A 23,631-nucleotide genomic window follows, 5' to 3' on the forward strand; every position below is an offset into this window, starting at 1 on the left:
TCGCTAGAAACACTTGAAGACCTTTTTAATGAAGATCGTAGTCGAACGCTTTTGCCACGAGCGGGTTCGAACTCACAACCTTACTGTTTACAGGCTGGGGATTGTTGTAAGACCACTCAGTCACCGAGACCCCTATCCACATAAAAAGGCGGTGATAAGTAAAAGAGAAAAGAACTCACACGAGAAAAAAAACCCAGGTTTGAATACTTACAATCCCATCCTCTTTTCCCTGAATGTGACCTACCGAATTAGACTTATCACCGGGTTTGTACTAATATGATCAACACGACGAGTGCCATTTGTGGAGCAGGACCTGCTTACCTTTCCGGAGCACCTGAGATCACCCCAATTTTTGGTGGGGTTCTTGTTGCTCAGTTTTTAGTTTTCTATGTTGTTGGTCTTTTTCTTTTGTAGCCATGGCGTTGTCAGCTTATTTTCGAATTATGAGTTTGAATGTCCCTTTTGTATCTTTCGCCTCTCTTTTACGATTGTTATAATACTGCCAAGTGTACCACAATAAATGTACAGAACAAGGTATTGTAATAGATGAAAGATTGAAATATTTAAGCATATAAAATAACATTGCAAGGTATATAAAAAAAGGGAGCGTAAATTTGCCAATTGTCCATTTTTAATGAAAATTGCACCTTCATTTTTCTGCTTTTAACAAAATATCTTATCAAAATCATGTAATCAGTTTGACGTTATAGTTACAACTAGAAAATGATTGGCCGTCTCATTGAAAGTTGTGTGGTAATATCTTGGAACGAACCTTAGTTTTGTGAATAAAAATAATACCTTATCAATTTAATGCGTTCGAATCGTTTTTCTAGATTGACATTCACCAGGAACGCTCAGAAGGAAAACAATCAAAAGCCAGGGATGTGTAAATACTTAACGATCTAAATGACCAAAAGAAACCTATACAGAATATTAAAAAAAAAATCACGTAAATGCAACATTGCCAGAGGAAGTCTTAAATCTAATTTCTGGATAATATGTGAATAATTATTTAAGAAAACCTAGATTCTATCGATGTGTAGACATGTACTAACATTCATCACCACATAAGGGGTCCCTTAGGTCCCATATGTAATTTCATCAACATTGCCCCATCAAATAGGAAAATAACTGGACAGACGAAGGACGTCAGCATTTGGAGGTTTATGATCTAGACAGAAGACAACTCTAATATAACATTCGGGTTGAATTTGATTTGCCAGCCTTCGTCGGCAAAAAATCAAAAAGAAAGAAACTTATGCTGCGTTCACACGTAATTCGAATTCGATTCGCATTAACTAATTCGAATTAGTTTAATTCGCATTCCAAACGTTTAACGTCCAAACGTAAATTCTAATTCGAATTGCAATGTGCGTCAAATTCGCTTTACTGTCCTAACGACGTTAACTTTTAATTCTTATTAACAAAAACGCATTTCTAATGCGAATTGGATAATGCGATTTAGCCAATTCGAATCAATTCGAATTAAAATAGAAGAGTGTGTGAACGCGATTAGCGAATTCGATTCGCATTCGATTCGAATTCAATTCGAATTAAATGTACGTGTGAACGAGGCATTAGAGCAAACATTTATAGGCCAACAACCTTTCCTACGGTAAAACAACATGTTTCAGAAACAACCCGAACTGAAGGCACACCCTATGCCAACGACGGGAGTTGTAAGTTATAATTATGAATAATAAATGTAGACATATTAGAACACCATATTTCTTCTTGCGTTCGAAGAGCAGTTTTAGATTAGTCTTTAAAAAGAACGACCAGAGATGTTAATTTGAAATATAAGAGGTCAAACAAATGGCATTATCATACCTTCTCCATAGCATACCCCTGTCCTATGATACAAACGGGAGTACTCAATCTGTAGCACTGAATTATGTCCCAACAAACTCTTCAAGAACGACATGATGTGCTAACTATGGTTTAGGAAGATATAGAACAAATAAAGCCTAACATAATTATAGTGTATATATATATATTACTAAACTTGTTGACTTTATCCAAAGAACCATGAAAATTAACTTTGAGATATGTTGGTTTTTTTGGGCATAATTCAGTGCTACAGATTGAGTACTCCCGTTTGTATCATGGGACAGGGGTATGCTATGGAGAAGGTATGATAATGCCACTTGATTGACATTTTATATTTCAAAATAACAAACATATTATAAATCTCTTGAATGAAATGCTTCAAATGTTATTAAGACAAACTCCTTGCATTTTGGCTATAAATAGCCCCGTTTTGACATCTTGTAATTAATATTTAGATTTAAGTCATGACTTTATACTAACAGAAAATGTGTTACAAGATGTATTTTACATAGATGCAAATGTGTGTAAAATAATTTTTTGGGTAAGGCACATATATATTTTCATTGGAAACAAAGCTTAAAATGGTAGCTTAGGTAAATTATGTCAATTTCGACATCTTTGTGATGTCATAGTGACATCTAAAGTGACCTTTTTGTATAAAAGTGTCCAGATTTGTTTTTATTCCTTCAAATAGTTTTAAATGAAAATGTCTGTTGCAACCTCTTCATACATTCATGACAAAAAATCAAGAAGTATTATACATAGCAGAAGAAAAGGGAACCAGATTATCAAGTCGTGACGAAATAGGACACTAACACTGTGGGCTTTATGGAATCAGCAGTGATACATTTTTGTACTTACAAATATTACTTAATCCCTTTTTGTAATATGTCATAGATCCACTAATACTAATGTGTTTTACACAGTTGACAAAAACAATTATGATATTGATTTCACCGCTTCACAGATAATTGTTTGATTCCATAGCAATATATTGATAATATTTGTATATATTATAGATTTATAAATATATGCCAATTACATAATATGCATACAAACACTGCCTTATGATTATTGGTTCAATAACAAAAAGAAACAAAACAGGTACATTGTATATTGCATACTAATTCGGATGATTAGATCCTTTAATGACCAACGTTGGTGTAGCTTGTGTCCTATTTGTTAACCTTGGCCGCGGAGATAGAGATCTTGAAACTGTTCTCTTTGTTGTTAGATGATTAGTAGTTTGACCTCTCGCTGTTGACCTTGTTTTACCACATGTAATTGTCAAAGGCTTTATAATTGAATTGGTTCCCTTTTCAAATGAATCATCATCATCTTGCTGAATTGCATCTACAATACTGCTTTCGGAATGACTAAAATTAGACTGCATATTAGGAGTAAGAACTGTTACACATTTTCCATCTTGGCTCCGCCGTTTCATCATCGGTGATGGAACTTCTAAGCTATTCGAGCTGGCACTTCTTTCTGGTTTCTTTTGAGCATATTCCGGAAGACCCTGAACTGGCTTCCCCACTGGTGGTAGTTTTTCATCACATTTTTCAACTTTGATGTGGGGAAAAGTTCCAGTTTGTTCCTCAATTAATGTAACACTTTGGTCTCCATTTTCATCTTCAAAATCATTGTCGGAACGAGGTGCAGGGGAATAAAACATTTTCCTATAATCCCTTCCATCAGTTGGAGATGCAGAGCGCATGTCTTGTCGAAGCCCTAACAATTGGTTATATCCCTTTCTTGTGTCTGACTGTTTTGGAGAGGTTACTTCCGCAATCTTTTTACTATCCTTTCCGACGGAAGCTATCGGAACTTGTTTGGCTTTGAGAGGTGGCAAGTCAAAAGTTTTAACTAACTTTTCACTCCTTTTCATTCTGTTTGCTGACTGTAACGATAAGAGTCTCATCCGATAATTAATAGTGTTTATTTTATCAATTACATCTTTGGATAAACGCCGTAAATCTCGGTCCAATGTCAAATTATAGAATGAGCAGCCTTTTAATATAGCATGTCCAGTTTTGCTACGAACGATACGTACATCAACAAATTTCTTTCTGCTATTTCTACCTTCGTATCCCATTAGTTCCAGGTAAGTTAATTGATCAGTTTTCCAATAAATAAGTTTGCGCTCAAAGATCCAATAGCCGAGTCAATATTATCGCACTGGTACCTACAGTTCTGTTACAATTCTGTAGAGGAAAGAAGTCAATTTCAACAATAAAATGTTTGGTATTAAAATATCATTAATACAAAATCTATCCATGATCCACTATGTAGTTCAAAAGGTAAAAACATTGCCGACCTTGAAATAATTTTGTTTTATTTCTTTTGATTGCATTTGTTTAGGTTATCATAGAAAGACAAATGTCTAGACCAAATTATAATGAAATAATATTTGCCAAATAGAGAAAATGTGGTAATTGTCATAATATTGCTCCTTCAACATCAAATTAAGGATATTTGTCAATCTTTTCAAAATTATATTATTCATTGACATTAAAATCAATACGATAAAAACAATTTTCGGTTTAAGTACATATATATATATATATATATATGATCTCACTGAGACATCCAAAATAGTCATGCTATACATTTTTCTGCAGAAATAGCAAATTATGCTCTTCCGCGTCACTCAAAAAGCTGTTTTATTGACATCAACAATAATGTATACGACAGTTTGTGACAAAATAACGGTTAGGGTACGACTGTAACTCATAAATGTGAATAGCTAAATCTCATTTATTTGTTCCTACTCAAACTTAATCATAAATCTGTCTTGTGTAATAACGAAAATATTGCATATGGCTTTATTTGAAATTAATGATTAAAATCACGAGACTGAAACTACTCATTAGCAGATAAAATACCCATATTATTTTAATCGTGTTTTTCTGTTATCTAGTATACCGTCATGTAAAGGAAAATTATTTTCCTTGACTGATATTTATATATGCTCTTTCATGTACTTTCGTTGCTGAACTGAAGATACTTAATTAATTTGGTACGTCTCACGTAATTAAACTTTCTATCAATAAATTAATGATTTTAGAAGTAATACTCACCTTTGACGTGTACAGCAACAATTGAATTTAAAACAATTTTTATGGTGTTGACATTTGTTAGATTGAAGTGTATTTCACTATTCGAACAATATCAAGACCATTTACAGTCCTATTCCATGGTATTAAGTTAGATTATAAAACTTATTGGCATGAAACTTATGAAGTGTTTTCATTTTTACAGCACTTGGGCTATACCGCTGCTGATCAACAAACCTTGCTTAATTAGTCCGTTTTTAAATTTGGAAATTATCAAGAAACTAAGGTTTCAACTCCTTCAAAATCAATCGATTTGGCTATAATTGACAACTAATAGTATTTGGCGAAAGGTGCTTAATTATAATAATGCAATCATATAAAGTTATACAAAACATGGCATCAATGAGCAACGTGTCAATATGAAGCACCTGAACCCGATTGGTAATAAAAAAATAAAGAGAAAAAAAATCAAATACATGATAAAATGTGTCTGGAACCTGCTCTAGATCTCTTGCTTAAAACCACATGTTAACTAAAACCCGGATGAAGTAACAGGGGGGGGGGGGGGGTCTAGTACAAGTCGTTAGCAATTAGGTACAATGAGAGATACCTCCCATTGTTCGCTAGTCAGTTTAGATCCTTTTTGTTAATGAAGGTCTTCAACTGTTTCAGTTCTTTACATTCGTGGCTTTCAAATATTCGGTTTTGAGTGTTCCTGGTGAAGGTAAATCCAGAGAAAGCGCTTCAGACGTATGAAATTTATCAAGTGTTGTTTTCATTTTTTATAGTAAAATTTGAGTTTAAAGCAAGACTGTTTTGATTATAGATCGATGCATGCATAGAAGGAGAGGCTTACCCTGTAGACTCTTCCAGTCGCGCTTCGTTTAGATTTGTCGCGATTTCCTCAGTTTTTGTACGTGACCTTGATTTGTCTCTTCTTTTGTCAATTTATGAGATTTGAAAATCGATAAACTACGTCATCTGTCTATGCCAATATCGAGGAAAAGTTCAAGATATGAAGAAACCTTCTTTTGGTATAAGAAAAATATTTAATAACTGACGCTCAATTAACAAGCAATTCACCTCTATGAACTGAAATATAAATTATCAAATCTTGTATGCTGATTAGAGTGTTACTTTTGCGGATTGGTATATATATATGTGTGCAACAACATGACGACTTAATTAACGTATGTGCGACGATAGATCAAACATTAACAGCAATGTAAATAACATTATCAATCAACATTGCAATCAGTCTGATGTCAAACTTTTCTATGTGAGTTCGCAACATTGATAAAAAATATGCCACAAATTAACATGGATTGACAGGATGTTATTTATACAAAATCCTTTGGGTATTTATCACCTCCCCACAATGCTCTATTCACAACCCTTTCAAAACATAATTCGCTGTACAGTTGATGTTGGAAACCAATGTTACTATCCTCATTAAAACCAATACAATCAGGTCAAATCATTTGGCATTTCAACCAAAAATTGGAAGGACTGGATCTTCCTTCACTGTATTTGATACCTAAATTTTATAAGTGCCTTTACAAACAACGCTATATTGTTAGGTTTGTCAAATGTTTCCAAACTGTTACATCAATTTTATCAGCAATCAAAGTCGGGCTTCAGAGTTATTGTAAAACTGCCTTCTCTATAGGGCGGTGTGAATCCGATGCAAACGCTAAACTGGAGTTTTAACTAAATAATTGAAAGTCTAGTTGTATGCATCCATCCCATTGGTACAAACAAGTCTGCCTCATATCTTGACTTGTCTTAGGGTCGGTTGAAAATAAAACTTCACGATACAAGAACTGGTTTTAGCTTCCCAATTGTGAAATTTCAGTTTTTATGTAGCAACATTGAAGCAGCGCCTGTATATGAAGTTCATGTCATCCAGTCGATACGATATTCCAGATATTGCGATTCCTATCATTATTTACATGATAACGGGATGTACTTACAAGGACGATATTAAACCAAGCGGAAATTTGAAGTCATCGTTTCAAATTTTGACGGAAGCCATCACGGGTTGGTTAATCGTTATGAAATATCTGTTTCACAGATAGCGAGAATATAACAACAATTCCTTCATCTTTTCCTAGAATGTGACATCTTCTAATGAGACATATCACCGAGTGTATACTTACATTAGCAACACGATGGGGGATTTATGTGTTATAAATAAGAAAATGTGGTATGAGTGCCAATGAGACAACTATCCATCCAATTAGCCTTAATAAGTTCACCTCCGGTTTTTGGTTTGGCATCATATTATTCAGACGTTTTTGGGTTTTTCCATGGCGTTGTCAGCTTAGTTTCGATTTAAAAGACTAGTATGAATTTACTTTTAGTATATACGGCCTCTCTATTAGAATGTTATATGAACTCATATAAAACATCTAACATTGTTCGTTTAATATTTGTCTGGTCTTCGTGCAAGAGAATGATATAAATTGTGTGAACTGCAAAACAAGTCTTATAATTACAATAGAATCTATATAAGATTTAGTAACAACTTTCAGATTTGACCAATGAGATTTTCGAAAGCTAATTATATATGTTTCAGTTATTCAAATAAATAAATGGAATGAGACCATGAAATATCTGCGTTATCTTTTTTACCATCTGATATAATTTTATAGACTCTGTTTGGTTTTTGGAAATAGTCTAACTTAAGTTAGTTTATAGCACTCCATATAACCTCTGTCAAAATCTCGTTACACGCATGATATTTTCAAAAACTAATTTCAAATGTTTCAGTTATACCAGTCACTAAATTAAATGAGACCATGAAATCTCTACGTTATTTTTTACCATTTAATATCTTTATAATTGTACCCTGTTTAGTTTTTAGAAATAGTAATATAAATTGGTTTATAGTGGTCCGTAAGTCTATCATTTGTTTTATGTCTGCATTAAATCAGCACTTCAACTGTCTATTGGTACAATGTAATAATCTCATGCAGAAATGTTTCCCTCAAATCTTAGGGATAAGGTCTTAAAAAAAAACAGGTACTTTTATTAAGTATGCCAAACTCTCTTTTCGTCTGCATTAAACCCATACATGAGGCTAGAATCAAAACAATTGGATGACTAAATCAATTTCATCGTTGTACATGTTGTAGAGCAATCAAGAAAAAAAAAAGAAAAAGTTAAAAGAGAGGCGAAAGATACCAAAGGGACATTCAAACTCATAAGTCGAAAATAAACTGACAACGCCATGGCTAAAAAAGAAAAAGACCAACAGACAAACAAAAGTACACAAAACACTACATAAAAAAATAAAGACTGAGCAACACGAACCCCACCATAAACTGGGGGTGCCCCGGAAGGGTAAGCAGATCCTGCTCCACATGTGGCACCCGTCGTGTTGCTCATGTTAGTACAAACCCGGTAATAAGTCTAATTCGGTTGGTCACATTCGGGAAAAGGGGACAGCGACTCTTTTCACAAAAAATCTTACGATTAAAATTGAGCGTAAGTTATACTGAAATGTGTATGACTTACGAGTATTTTTACTCTTAAGATTTTTTGTGAAAAGACCCGCAGGTTTGTAGTTGCGACATTAGGAACATATCCGCTATCATCTGTGAAACGGATATTCCGTAACGGTCAACCAACTCGTGATGGCGTCCGTAAAATTTACGAAGGGATGATATCAACTTCACCACTTGAAACTCTTTGTTTAATACCTTCCAACCGTCCATCAAGGAAATCATGATAGGAAATACAAGCCCTGGAGTATCGTATCAACTGGGAGATATATACTCCGTATGCAGGCGCTGCTGGAATGTTGCTACATAAAAATGGAAAGTTCAAAATTGGGAAGCTGAAATCATCTCTTTTGTCATAAAGTTTTGTTTTAAGTTATTCAAATCTGGCTATCAATAACTTGTATGTTAGCACCAGAGAAGAGTTTGATTTAATTTCTTCTGGGCTTGTAAAATCTTCAGGGACGAAACTGGCTTATAATCTTAGTACGCCAAATCTGTATTATATACCAGTGTTCCCGTCTGCCCAAAATAAAAGGACAGACAACCATTAATACCCCTAAACCCTACCTTCTTTCCTTAGAAACAATGTACCCTCTGTTTTTTAAAAATAAACTTATTCAAATTTCATATACGTCGGTGTTCCCAGTTCAGTTGTTATCAGGTTTTGTAAGCCTTATGATTGGCAGACAATGCCGTACAGTAACTGATCATTGTTATAGTATATGTGAAATGTTCTGTTATTTCATATTTTACATATCTTTGTGTTTCATGTAATGTAACCTACATTTTGTACGTACATAAATTGGTTATTACATTTGTATGGAGATGAGGGTTTTCAACAGGATACATAACTCGTATTTATTTTACGTGTCGGACTGAAATATGTGTACTGCATTTGTAATGGATAATGTAATATCTTAAATTCTAGTCGTCTTACTTTATACGCAAATATTATTAGGTGTTGTTCGTAAATACGATTCTAAATTATATACGAATCTGTGTACACATAGATTATTACAACAAATTAATCTCGTCCGCCTGATAGTTTTTTTTCCTTTGTTGAAAAAGTTTAAATTTCGAAATAAATCAGAAACATCTATATAAACTGTAAACAAATTTGAGTGCATTTAAGTGTAGATTTGATAAATCATTTGAGTTTTTTAATCAAATTATGTTAAGAAAAAAAAATGGTTCATCTAAAAGACATCTAATTCTAGTTAACATAAAACAATAGTTATAGACATGAATCACGCTTTCCATCGATAATTTTAACCGTAATTGATTTAAATCTTTTTTTGAAATTAATGTCATGTACCATTTGGTAACCTGATATGGTAAAGAATACATGAAATCAATTTGACGAGGAAGGATGAAGGGGCGATATGATCCACTTGAAATTTACAAACACTTTAATTGTAACTTTTTTTAGAAGGTGAAAAAAGGGATTTTGTTTTAAATGTTTTGTCGTTTTGTTCAGACATCCGGAATATAAAAGACAACGTAATTACTAAGATGTCGTTACACATATTGCATTATGACGTAGGTTAACATCTGTATCATCCTAAACACTTTGGAAACGTTCTGCATAGGCAATTTTGAAATTGTCACCGTTGGAAGTTGAAAAGGTCGTATGAGGTGACTTTTTCTTGGCATCTTCATAATTTTCCCCCATCTTGCTATAAACGTATTACTGGTCTTTCGTGCAGATGACAAAGTCAAGTTATAGATCATTACTTCGTTGTTATCACATGACTAATTTATGTAAACTGAGATTAGATCCAGAGAAACGAACTATTCCAAAAGTACTGACCTGCTGTCTATCATGTATATTGTTTAAACTCCAAATACGCCAATTGCAGTTCAGTATAACACAGCCAATCAAAATGTAATTATTTTTCAATAGAAACTGTTCTTTCTTAATGTAATATAACTCATTATTCTAGTTAGATTTTTTTCTGTATGTGCTAACACTACACTTTATATACACTTCGTCTCAAATTCAGCCCGACAATGTTGAATCTGCTAGTTTGCCTTCATTGCGTCAGTTGGATGTGAACCAATGCTTCTGACGTAGCGAACCCGCCTGTACTATGTCAAACCAGCTAGACTGCTCAACCAACTAGGCTATATAAAATATAGCGTTCGTTAGACGAGTGATATCTTTTTTCGTTGGTTTTACCTAGATTAGTGACATAGTACACGATCTATTGTGGCATGTTGATCAGTGGTAACAATTCATACCAAGATACCAGGCCTATAACTTGGAAAAGGATGATAAATACAAATGAAATACTTTCCAAGCAGTCACATACTAACGAAAGCTATATTTTTATATAGCCTAAATTGTCTAGTGGTCTATGTGGTTGTATACAGTGCAGATTTGGTTGCAACAATTTCACAGAAGCTGGTTTAAAACCCGATGAGGGAAGGAAAAAAATTGCTACCGCAAATTTGCAAGTTAACATTGTTTGAGACGGAGTATATAACTATACATATATACAAATAACAGTCAAATTGAAAAATAAACAGAACAAAATGTAATGTTATTTTAAAAGTAAAAGTAATTCGTACAAACATGCTGAAAAAAGATTTTAATAAATGCAGTACAAATGCAAGTCATCCTAGATTTTAAACATCTTTTTTGGGGGATGGGGCAAATTCTTAAGGAGGTACTAGTAAAGAAATATTCCATCTTCTTCGTCGTCGTCATTACTTTACACAAATACTAATAATACTAATAATAATAATAATTGTTTTTTTAATTATTATTATCTTTACAGTTGTTGATGCCGCTGTTGTTGTAATAATATACAAATGAATTAAAAGAAAAATAGAAAAATTCCTGCAGGAGACATACGACGTTGTCAAAATGTTCATACATGTATTGTTAAACTACCTTAATTTCTTACCGTGCTTAAAGCCTGTTCATGCCATAGATATTTATGTACTATGGTTTTTAAGTACTGTTTACTAATTTTAAGTATCGTATATTTATTTGAATGACTCAGTTGTTCGGATTTATATTAAATTTTATCACATTTTTCTATATTTTTTAAGGTTAAAGTATTATTTAATTTACCTATGTGAATTTCAATAACTCTCACAGGGGTGCTTATTAACTACAGATGGTTAGATTTACAACATTTTTCTCTTTGTTTAAGAACATATAATATAGTTCTATTTTATATCGATTTAATGCCAGTTCACTGACACAGAATAAACAAATGCATTGTTTTTGTTGTTTATTGTTCAGTTTTAAAGACTAGGAGGTGTCGCCGGGATACCGATCACAACGTTACAGTTACTGTGGCTATCATATAAACATTTAAAGTAAATAGATAGAGGTTTGTTGTTTGTATAAAACCACTGGTCCTTATAAAATTGTCATTATGTAACTTTTTATGTAAAACAGAGCTTTTATATACTTTCCGGACATATGTTATTTTAAAGCCATGTATCTGCAAATATATTTTTTATTTGGATCTTAATGAAAAATTCCTTACGATTTCCTCTTTGCAAAATCATTAAACTGTAGACACCCAATATAACCAATATGTACATAGACAAAACTATATATTCAAAAAGATATTTGGAAAATAACGTCTTGTTTGAAGTTCAATTGAAGTTCAATTTCATTATTGAATTTTTAAGAAACTATCGATCAACAAATCAAGTAATATCTGCAGGTATCAAACTGGTTAAACACTTACACAATAAATTAGAAGGGGTAAATATATGATTTAATACATGGATATCAAGTTTTCAGTTTCATTTCGTAACGAATACAAATTTACATGATATTTTGTGTCTTTTATTTTCTACGGTTTAAATGTATTACCTTTTAATGACCTTAAGTCTCCGAAAATAATAAGTAACTTATATTTCATATGGACATGCAGATGGTGTTTGTAACAAACCCGATAACTTATTTGTCATAACAGAACCCAGAACCCAGATTGAATAAAGAAAACGGATTTAAGGTGATACTAAAACAAATGAAAAAGCATGATTCAACAAACACAGGAAAATTTCTTTCTTGCATAAGCAACACAACAGGTGTTACGTGTGAAGCAGGAACTGCTTACCCTTCCAGAGCACCTGGGTTCGCCCCATTTTTTGGTTTGGTTCGTGTTGCTTCATCTTTAGTTGATGTAGTGGTTTGTGGATTTGTTCATCTTTTTGTTGTTTTTGTTTTTTTTTTTTTTTTGGTAATAGCATTTTCTTTGACAACTACAACAAACCTGATTTATATTTACATATATATTTATATATAAACAATTGCAACAGACCTGATAGGACATCAAAGTAATAAAAAAACGATTTATTAGACGTATTTACATTAAAATTCAAATTTCAAACATTGTTAAACCATGAAATGAGTTATGCTTTGAAAAAAAATAAACAAAGTGTGTTTATGCGGTATGGGTTTTGCTCATTGTTGAAGGCAATACTGTGACCTATAGCTGTTAATTTCTGTGTCATTTGGTCTCTTCTGGAGAGTTGTCTCATTGGCAATCATACCACATCTTCTTATTTTTATATTATAGAAAAATAGTGTTCATTGTTGAACATGTGAGTTGCATATGAGGAAATACACATTTTTAAATGGATCAAAGGAAAAGTATTTTTCTGACAGAAATTGTGTATCTAGATTCCAACACCAAATGGAAAACTCAACAAAAGATATTTATTCAGTTACATAGTTGTTTTAAGATCTTTTTGGATGTGTGTGGATATCCTGTGCTGTACGTGTGATTAGTTTCTACCTTACATTTTGGATGTTCGTGGATATCATGTTCTGTACGTGTGATTTGTTTCTACCTTACATGTTGGATGTTTGTGGATATTCTGTGCTGTACGTGTGATTAGTTTCTACCTTACATGTTGGATGTTTGTGGATATCCTGTGCTGTACGTGTGATTAGTTTCTACCTTACATGTTGGGTGTTTGTGGATATGCTGTACTGTACGTGTGATTAGTTTCTACCTTACATGTTAGATGTTTGCGAATATCATGTGCTGTGTGTACGTGTGATTAGTTTCTACCTTACAATTAGGATGTTTGTGGATATCCTGTTCTGTACGTGTGATTAGTTTCTACCTTACATGTTGGATGTTTATGGATATCCTGTATGTACGTGTGATAAGTTTCTACCTTACATGTTGGATGTTTGTGGATATGCTGTACTGTACATGTGATTAGTTTCTACCTTACATGTTAGATGTTTGCAAATATCCTGTCTTGTGTGTACGTGTGATTAGTTTCTACCTTACATTTTGGATGTTTGTGGATACCTGTTCTGTACGTGTGATTAGTTTCTACCTTACATGTTGGATGTTTGTGGATATCCTGTTCTGTACGTGTGATTAGTTTCTACCTTACATGTTGAATGTAATCAAAATGTTTGGGTTTGGACATTGCATCACTAAAATAAATACACTGAAAAAAAGGAAGATATATTGTTGTACATATTGAAAATTCTATTTTTTCGATTATATCATATCTTTATTGAGTTTATAAACAAACACACATTATATATATTTACATTTCTAGACATTCAGAGAATCTATGTACAATAATCAATTAATAAAATATTCCAAACCTTTTCTTCACAGAATGTCAAATCATCGAGTACAAGTTTATTATCATTGCCATAATGCAATTCGTATCAAGAGTAGTTACACGAAACAATACCGTATCGGTTATTCAAATTATAATTTCACAATTTGCTTAATCAAGTACATTAAAATACTAGGCATAAATGTTTTTAACTCCTTGCCGACGTCAATCTCGGATTTTAGCGTATGTGGATAACTCAATTTGCGACAATAAAATTGACGATTGAGGTCGGCAAGTTTATCATTACAAATCAGTTATTCCTTAATTGTCCTCAAGATGATATAGAAGAATGTAGTTATCGTGGTACCGCATGTTCATCAGCCTAAACGTATGTATACTTTGTCCTTTAAAATTTGATATATCTGTTTCATAATTTGTAATATATTTAAACTAAAAAACGTATGATGTGATTTGCTCATAAAGTGTAAATCAATATGATAACCAAACGATATATAGGTACACGATATTTCCCCTGGTCCTACAGAAAGGCGCCGATATTTTCTTTTGTCGTAAAACAAACGAAGCATTTTATTCATTCCGACAGTGCGCATATATGATGGTCGCGACGGGGGACCTTCATTTATATATTGTTTTATTTTTGAGACCATCTGTCTCCTTTCTGTATCTATTTTGACCATTATTCTCTATTCTTTTTTCCCCTAGTTTTCTACATTCTTTATGTTTTTGTCCTTTATTCTGAACCTTTTGTCCATTTTTCTCTATCCTGTAAACCCCATCCAGACCCTCATATATTGTTTTATCCTTAAGTTCTTTTTTGACGCTTGAACGTTTTTCCGTTTTTTATTTCTCTACTGCTATCTTTGATTCTTATCGGAGTCAACATGGTTTAAACGCGGACAACTAAGAGTATCCCCGGAAATTGAACTCTGACGTCAGCAATAATTTGAACATTAACCTTCGGTCAAAATAAAATCAAGATAACAGGAAACTGTAATATAAGCTATACAAATAAGCATCATTTTTTTAGTATACCTCTTATTTGTTCAATACTTGACAGATTGCAAAATAAAATAATATATACTTAGAGTATTTAAGTTACACTTTGTACAGTATGATGATAGCTTTAAGTTTACGTAAATTCCATATTTTCCGAAATAGTGCATAGCGGGCTAATATAAAAACAGTATTTGCTGCTTTCGGTTATCAAATCTCATGTATGCTTGAAACGTAAGTGCATGGCAATTCGTCGTATGAAATGTTAGGAAAATATACGTCAACGTTACGAATTCAATGGAAAAATGCAACACAGTAGAATAAAAGACAAATATTAGGCAGCAGGTAATACATCATGAAAAATGTAAAACATATAATACAATATATGCATTATGATAGCTTTCAAACTTTTGATACTTTATATGCTCTATGAAAGTGCTCAAAGCGATGATCTAGTTCACAAGTTGAGGTATGTCATAATGTTTTAATACATTTTTGTCGTACAAAACTATTAGTGTGAAATCCTAAACGATATAAGGATGCATAATTATTGTACAGTTTAATATATCTTAAATATGATTATAAATATTTTCAACTGCCTATGTTGTTCACTTCACTACAAACCAGTAAAAGTCTGAAATGGCCTATATTTGTACTCGACTGTACTGATTCTTACTCGACCAGTCTGAATTGGTCTGAAATTTACTTGATAATACTCGACTGTAGTCTGAACCATACTTAACAGTCTAAACTTGTACTCGACCTTTACTCGACCAGTACTTAACCATTTTATTTTCGTCTGAACCATGCTCGACCTAGTCTGAACCATACTCGACCTAGTCTGAAACATACTCAACTAAGTCTTAACCAACCTAGACCTAATTTTTGTATCTATTTATTGTATTTCATCAATTTGGGAACTGTTTTTAACAGCTATTTCCCCTGGCTAGAAATTTGAACAACAATTTGAAATTTAAAATGTATTCAATATGGCATTGAAACCAAAATTTCACAATAAACATAATATAAATTCAACACCATATTTATCAATACTTACATATATAAATCACCTTTAAAATAAAAATAAAACAAGCTGATCAAATAATCTCAAAACTGAATTGTGACTAATATTTTCAATGTTATTCAAATTTTTTTGAATGTTTCAGATATATTTTATGGTTACTGGACAATTTTCACCATTTACTTAAGCCTTGTATAGATTTATGGAGTCAGTTGAGTTTAGTTAATAATGCAGTGAACATTTTTTTTATTAAAATATATTTAAAATAGTATATAATGCAACTTAATAAATTTTAAAAATCACACCTTTGTTTTGTAAAACCAAGAATTTAATATAATCATGATAATAGAACTTCCATAGCAATCCTTGATAACCATTTAAAAAAGGAAATGTGTTCCAAAGTTGCAGAAAAAATTTATTTCAATTAAATTTAAATAACTTTTATCAAAATTAAAGACAAGAAGCAATTTATTAAGGTTTAATTACCTCAGTACATGTGTGTTTTACAGGTAAAAAGAAAGCCCTTTTTTTCTTAAACTCGTGTATTACTTATCTAGTGAATTCAAAAGGCCTTGCGATTTAAGTTTTACAGGATGTTGCAATTTTTAATGAATGCTAATTAGAAATTAATACTCTCTGACCAGGTTTGATCTTTTTAATGAGTTTGCCCCAAGCAGGAGGTATTACTTTATACTTTACCACTAATCAGAAGAAAAATTTTATCTATTTCTTTAATTTTTTTATCCCTTTTTGATATATATTATATATAATATATCCCAAATTATAATAAGAATAGATATATTTCTAATATAAGGTTAAACAATTTCAGTGATTTTTTGGCTGTTGTTTCCTCATTAAAAAGATAATTAAATAACTAGTGTATGTAACCATGAAACTTATATAGTTTTTCTTTAGGAATTTAGGAAAATTAAGTTTAAAAAAAAAAAAAAAAACACATGCCAAACAAGAAGCACCTTAATAAGGTTTATTACCCTCAGTAAAGGTGTGGTTTTTAGTTAAAAGAAAATCTTTTTTTAACAAAACTCTAAAACTTTAAAATTAATATAATTAAATTATTATATAAGATAATTTAATTTAACTATCTCTATTTGATAAATCTGAGAATCAAGGATGTAAAAATATGTTTTTATATATATCTTTATTTTATTGTGGCTGTTGTCATGTCAGAAAAAAAGAAATTAATTTTAACAGCTAAAATTAAAAAATAGTATAGGTTTTTTGGTCAAGTATGGTTCAGACTGGTCGAGTATTGTTCAGACCTTTGGTCGAGTATGGTTTAGACTGAAAAAATTGGTCGAGTACAGGTCGAGAATGGGTTAAGACTGTTTCAGACTGGTCAAGTAATAGTTCAGACTATTTTCAATGGCAAAGATAAGGGTCAAGTACAAATTAGTACGGTCGAGTATGGTTAAGACTGGGGTCGAGTAATGTCGAGTAAAATTCAGATCAATTCAGACTGGTCGAGTAAAAATCAGTACAGTCGAGTACAGATATAGGCCATTTCAGACTTTTACTGGTTTGTAGTGCTTGCAGTATTAATTGCGTAGTTGCGATTGATATCTTTATAAATTGTTATTTCATCTATGTAGAAGTATATGATGAAGATTATTAAATGACATTCTTTTATATTAGATGTATTATCGCCCTCGGTTAAAATCAGCCCTCGAGCCTTTGGATCTTAGATTGATATCATGACCTAGAGTTGATAACACATCTTATTATGAAAAATGCAATATAATAATCTGATGATATCTTATAAATGTACGAACAATTAATACACATTATATACGGTATGACAAAATATGTACACATTTCTTATTTGTATCAGAATATTAAAATAAAAATGTAAAAATTTTAAATGAATAAACGTAGGTGTGGGTAAGACAGCATATTTGTTTGTATATCCCTTTTTGGGAGAAGAAAATCATTTTCCTTTTGTTAAAACGTGGTTCATGGGGAACATCCACTACATTTTCTTTACAGCAATGACAATGAGGTAGAGGCTAGATCAAACTATGAAGTTTGTATAACAAACATCATCCATAACTATAATCAGTCGTTTAATTTAAGAGATCAAAAAATGAATTACCATAACTGATCATAACTGTATTTAAATAAAAATGCAACAACAAATATAGATTGTTCTATAAACTATCTTATGAATGTCTTATTGAGTAACTTTAGCGAAAGAAAGTAAAAAAAATGGGATAAATTAACATCAAGTAAATGGTACATGAATGACAATAATTAAACTAATTAGTGTCATTTGAAATAATAGTTGGAGGTATATTAGCTACATCATTAAACATTCAGGAGTTACCTGATAAAACAAACAGTTATAAAAACAAACCCCAATTTTAAATTATTTTAGTTTTAACAGTAGTAAACAGACATATAATAGGAAAAGATTTAATTTTCACAAAACTGAAAAATGAAGTACACATTTGTAGGTTAACTATCGTGTTAACTGGTTAAGCTGCTTTATCTTTTGGATTGATTGATTGATTGACTGTTGATGCTTAACGCCAGTTTCAGCACACTTTGCTATTTTGTGGCGATCAGTTTTTATTGGGGGAGGAAGCCGGCGCCCGGAGAGAACAACCTTCCATCGGCCTGAACACTGGCATTCTAGTCAATTAAGCTCGGAGTCGAACGCATCTGCCACGTGCGGGATTAGAACTGACAACCTCAGTGTTTACAGGCTAGTGATACTGTAGATGAACTACTTAGACCATTTGGCCATCGAGGCGGCTATTATTCATTTAGTATAGCTAGAATAAATGGCTTTCAAATCTCACAAATGAGTGGATAACTTATAATAATTTCTTAACTGGTACATGTATCAAGGTTTTAATAAAGTTTAACTGGTCATTAAATATATGAAATATAACAATGAACAGATAATAAAATCGTGCGTTCCAGCATAATATAAGTGTCTCTGCTACAGTTATGTCATTTAAAAGATGTTTACATCGACCAAAAATCATTTAAATTAGCGTATATTGTGCGTATCATTCTATAATTGATTATTTCTACCGTACATTAAATCTGGAATTCTATGAAAACAAATAGATATTCAGTTGATTATATTAAAAACACATGGTGCATCACTATAATATGACAAATTTAATCCACAATATCACCATTAATAACACTCAAATGAACATTTTACTGTTGTATAAACATTTGACAATTTTTCAGATTCGTGGATTTTATTCTTCAACGACGATAAAAAAAACAATGAACAAAAACCGGAGGAGATCCTGGATTAAGAGTTATCTAACAATGAAAAAAATCTAGGCCATAGAGAATAGATAAATCTATTTTAGTTCTAAGTCTATTTAATCAATGTTTCAGTTACATAAACTGGAATACGAATAATTCATATCTTTGGTATTGAAAAATGTCGCTTGTGTCTGTTACAGATCAACCAGACTCATCATATTTTCATAAATTAATGATTGAATATTCCCAAGATAGCAAAACTAAATGCATGATATATGGCAACTGTGAAGCTTCGTTTTGAATCTTTCCTTCACAGCATTGGAGTAAATTATGGAGGAAGTTCTTGACGGTGTTTATATATTTTGGCTTTCACCATTGAATGAAAACATATAAATACAATCTTATGTTATTGATAAAACAGTTTCACGTTTGTGTCATATTTTCATATATACTTTTCTGCATCCATTAAATCAATATCAACATTATTGAAGTCATGCTTATATTTGCTGATAGACTACAGCTGCACCGGGATAACAACATCATCGGAATGATTAGGTACCTCTGTTGGGACTACCATAGATCTCAGACGCTGCAATAAAAGTACAAAATGATATGATTTCCATGTGCAAATCACGTGTTTTTGGAATATCATTTATGAGATACGCTGGTGACCAAATGTAAAAAAAATAATAATAAAACATTGAGAGCTAGATTTGGCGTATTAACAACATTTCTTGAACTGATAATGTTATGGTGTTTTGGTCGCTCTCCCAAATTTGTCAATACAACTGTCATACAAGTGGGAGGTTAAGATAGCTATAAAACCCAGTTTAACCCATCATTTTATTTCGGAAAATGCCTGTACCAACTGAGGAATATGACATTTAGTTTCCATTCGTTCCATTGGTTGATATAGTCGAGCGTTTGATTTTATCAGGTTGTATGGACATCCTCCTTTTGAATTTACCTTGGAGTTCGGTATTTGTGTTAATACATTTTTGCAAACCAAAATACATTATACATTTTCCTTCGTTTTTTAGAGTTCTTGTTGAAAATTGATTTAAAAAGTGCCTCGAACGCATATAAAAAGGATAGTTTACTAGAAAAAAGAGGCGGAAGAAACAAAGGGAACATTCAAAACACATCATACAAGAGAAACTGACAACGCCATGCAAGAAGGGACGATGAGACAATCAAGTTCACACAAAACACAACATAGAGGAAAACTAAAGATTGAGCGAGACGAACCCCATCTAAAACTGGGGGTCCTCAAGTCAAGGGCCAGTAGATCTTGCTCCACTATCAACATTCGTCATGTTGCTCATGATAAGAAAAACAATCTGTGACGCGTCTCATTCGATGATATAACAATCGAGAATAAAGAAATGAGAATGTGGTAACGACAATTGGAACATATGCGTGGTCATCTGTGACACAGATATTCTATAACGGTCAATCAACTGGCAATGGTGTCCGTAAACCTTTCGAACGGGATGACTTCAACTTTAATTATAGTGCTGTTAAAATATTGCTTTATAAAAATTATAAACTTGCTTTCTTTGGTCAGCTTTTTTAGAGCTGGAAATCTGCAATCATTCTTTTTTTCGTAACGTTTTCTTTTCAACATACCGTCATTGTCAATTTCTAGATGTAAGTCAAGATACGAGGCAGGCTTTATTGTAGATGTGGTATCCTATATTTCAGATTCAATGGGTTTGATGCGTTCAACATAGTCTCCAAACTTTCATTTAATGAGAGGTCATACTAATATGGATAATGCCGTTTCCAAATTAACAGTGTAATCTATGTAATTCAGACATGTAGGTGCAAAATAAGAAATAAAAAACCAAAACGTTCAAAGTACATAGTTTCAACTTAATACAAATCAGCATTGGCCTTTTCCGTCATATTGTTTTGTCAATCCATGGTCCTCTCAGGAACGAACGAAAACTTACCACCTTATCAAGATGCTATAAAACATACCTCTGTTGGACTTCCTGGAGTTGTGAAGAACAAATAAATTGCGTAACCTGGTATACACAACAGTGAAGATGAAACGATAAACCATCCTAACGTGTAGGACCAGGTTGGAAAATCATACGTTCCATACTGTGGCGGCATAGGCTGAGCTAAGGACATGATAAACAGTGTCTAAAAAATAATAGATTGGTAGTTGGTAATCAGTAGAACAAACAGTGTATGTCAGATTAATAATACTGTACTTTTGTTTTTGTTTTTATTTTCCCCTCAGAGATGATCTATATCATGTATACACACGCATCATTCAAAAATGCCATTCTATTCAAAATTAATTATTATACATGTAGCTAAACATGTTTTGCCAGTTCCACATTCAGTTTAAGATTATATATATTTTCTTTAAATAAAATAAGTGAAAAATGCATAGGAAAACAGCTCATGGTAAAGGTAGTAAGTTGCTCCTCATAAAAAGAAAGGTTAAACGGTCAACTTCATGTATGAACAATACTGTACCTGACCAATGCAAATAAGGTACTAGATCAATAAAAAATACCGTACTTGACCAATGCAAACAAATACAAGATAGTTTAGTAGAGCTTAGTCCAGTTAGTGTTAAATATGCAATGACTGAAAGCATCTGATGTGGAGATGATATCTGAGTGTGTTGGAATGGCTTGGGTGATAGCGTAACAAATATATTCTATGACGTTAGAATTGAATCAAGGCGATCTGAGTCAGTGATGTCCATGTTTTATCAAATCCGTCGACTGAGTTATGATACCCGGTATCAATTCGGAGGTTAACGTCAAATAGGTAAAGAAATTAATCGTTTGAACGATCTGTTCAAGTGAAAACAATGAAAAACACGACATGGTGGCACTAATGAGAATGTTGTCTTAAAAGAAAACATCAATTTTTTATAAAACATTTCTTGAATAATTCATAGAATAAATAGCTTTATATATTTCGATGAAGATGGATGAACTTACAAATAAAAACAACGGACTGATGGTTGTCCAACATATTCTCCAAAATATCCCTGGTCTAAATCCTAACATGGATTGGATGTCATTACTAAATCTTTCGACACCTGGAAAAAAACGGTCTCAAATATAATTAGAATTATTTCCTTTTAATGGGTCAGTGGAAAATTCTAAAAACAAGAAAGCTTATTGTTGGTCTAAATATCTAATAAAACTTTCTTTGCACAATAGTAGAAAAAAACACATTATTTATATACAGACAAATGGAAGCATACGAAATTAAAATTAGAATTAAAGACAAACAATTCACAGTAATGGACAAATAAAAGAATGAAAGCAAATCATCTTCTTATATTCTGTTGAGACCTTCTTTTAATCTGATTTTGGTGTCTCATTAACCTTTAAACTTATGAAGTCTTTTATTTATACAAATATGCAAATTACCATAAATCCATGAAACAGCAACGGATTCTAGGAAAACCACAAATATAATTGATATCGGAGCTCCAAACACATCTAACAACTGAACGACATATATCCCACCCTGTAAACAAACAGTAATAACTAAGTTATATTATACCGAAACATATTTGATTAACATATTTCTTATGTCTGTCCTCATATTATTTCCCAACACACAATGGTTGTACTGACATGATTAAAAACGATACGAATTGATTGTATATTTTTGTTTTTGTTAGTATATTATTATTAAATCATATGAATATTAAGGTTAACTTTTACATCATCAATTGCGATGTATCCCGGGCTGGTATTTGTTGCTTTTTCTTTAGTTCTCTGTTAAATGCCTTTCGAAGGTTTGTGTGTCCCCCCTTTTTTAGGGGAGTAGGAATGGTGTTTGGTGGTTTCCCCATCGACTTATAATTTAACAATCCCCCTTGGTATCTTTTTGGTATTTTCTATCACTTTTGCAACTTTCTGGCAAAGTTGACGTTACAAGATTCTATCTGTTCTTTTGGTTTTATAGCTTTAAAGCGTTTTAATGATTTGACTTTTTGACTCAAAGTCTTGTTGCGAACAAGCACAATGAAGGTGTCATTCCTGAAGCACATGCACAGATATAAGTATTATTGGTTTTATTAAATGTACAACATCATAGCTAAAATAAATGATGTAAACTTTGGTCATATGTTATAATTGTATTGATATTATCAGTTAAATTCGCATTCTGTAAAATGTTCTTGATCAATTCATGTAAAAGAGAGGTGGAAGATACCACAGAGGATAGCCACCCTCATAAGTCGAAAACAAAGTGAAAGTGCCAGGGCTTTTAACGAACTGGGGGTGATCTCAGGTGCTCCGGAAATTTATGTAGATCCTGCTCCACATGTGGCAACCGTCGTGTTGCTCACATAGCTTCAAACCCGGAGATCAATGTAATTCGGTAGGCCACGTTCGAGGAAAAAAGTACAGGA

The 23,631-nt window shown here is 32.3% G+C and overlaps 2 protein-coding genes across 2 annotated transcripts in view; both read right to left on the minus strand.

Annotated features, from left to right (window-relative positions):
* Nucleotides 1-2,305: 2,305 nt before the first annotated feature.
* Nucleotides 2,306-11,366, minus strand: LOC127711674 (uncharacterized). The gene is made up of 2 exons (XM_052217786.1): nt 11,302-11,366; nt 2,306-4,034 (listed from the first exon to the last, which is right to left on the minus strand). Exon 2 carries the CDS (start codon nt 3,923-3,925, stop codon nt 2,954-2,956), a length of 972 nt encoding a protein of 323 aa, XP_052073746.1. The 5' UTR covers nt 3,926-4,034; nt 11,302-11,366; the 3' UTR covers nt 2,306-2,953.
* An 8,045-nt stretch (nt 11,367-19,411) lies between these two features.
* Nucleotides 19,412-23,631, minus strand: part of LOC127712838 (sodium-dependent serotonin transporter-like) — a 65,475-nt gene continuing 61,255 nt past the window's right edge. Inside the window, exons 10-13 of the mRNA XM_052219446.1 lie at nt 22,640-22,739; nt 22,202-22,302; nt 21,216-21,383; nt 19,412-19,821 (exon numbers count right to left, since the gene is read on the minus strand). Coding sequence (XP_052075406.1) covers nt 19,747-19,821; nt 21,216-21,383; nt 22,202-22,302; nt 22,640-22,739 — 444 coding nt within the window. The 3' untranslated portion in view covers nt 19,412-19,746. The remainder of the gene's footprint in view (nt 19,822-21,215; nt 21,384-22,201; nt 22,303-22,639; nt 22,740-23,631) is intronic.

The sequence above is a fragment of the Mytilus californianus genome, unplaced genomic scaffold (genome assembly GCF_021869535.1).
Source record: "Mytilus californianus isolate M0D057914Y unplaced genomic scaffold, xbMytCali1.0.p SCAF_8, whole genome shotgun sequence".
Taxonomy (NCBI): domain Eukaryota; kingdom Metazoa; phylum Mollusca; class Bivalvia; order Mytilida; family Mytilidae; genus Mytilus; species Mytilus californianus.

Coding starts and splice junctions, on each gene's coding strand:
- LOC127711674 (XM_052217786.1), bottom strand. CDS start 3,925: ATGGGATACGAAGGTAGAAATAGCAGAAAGAAATTTGTTGATGTACGT.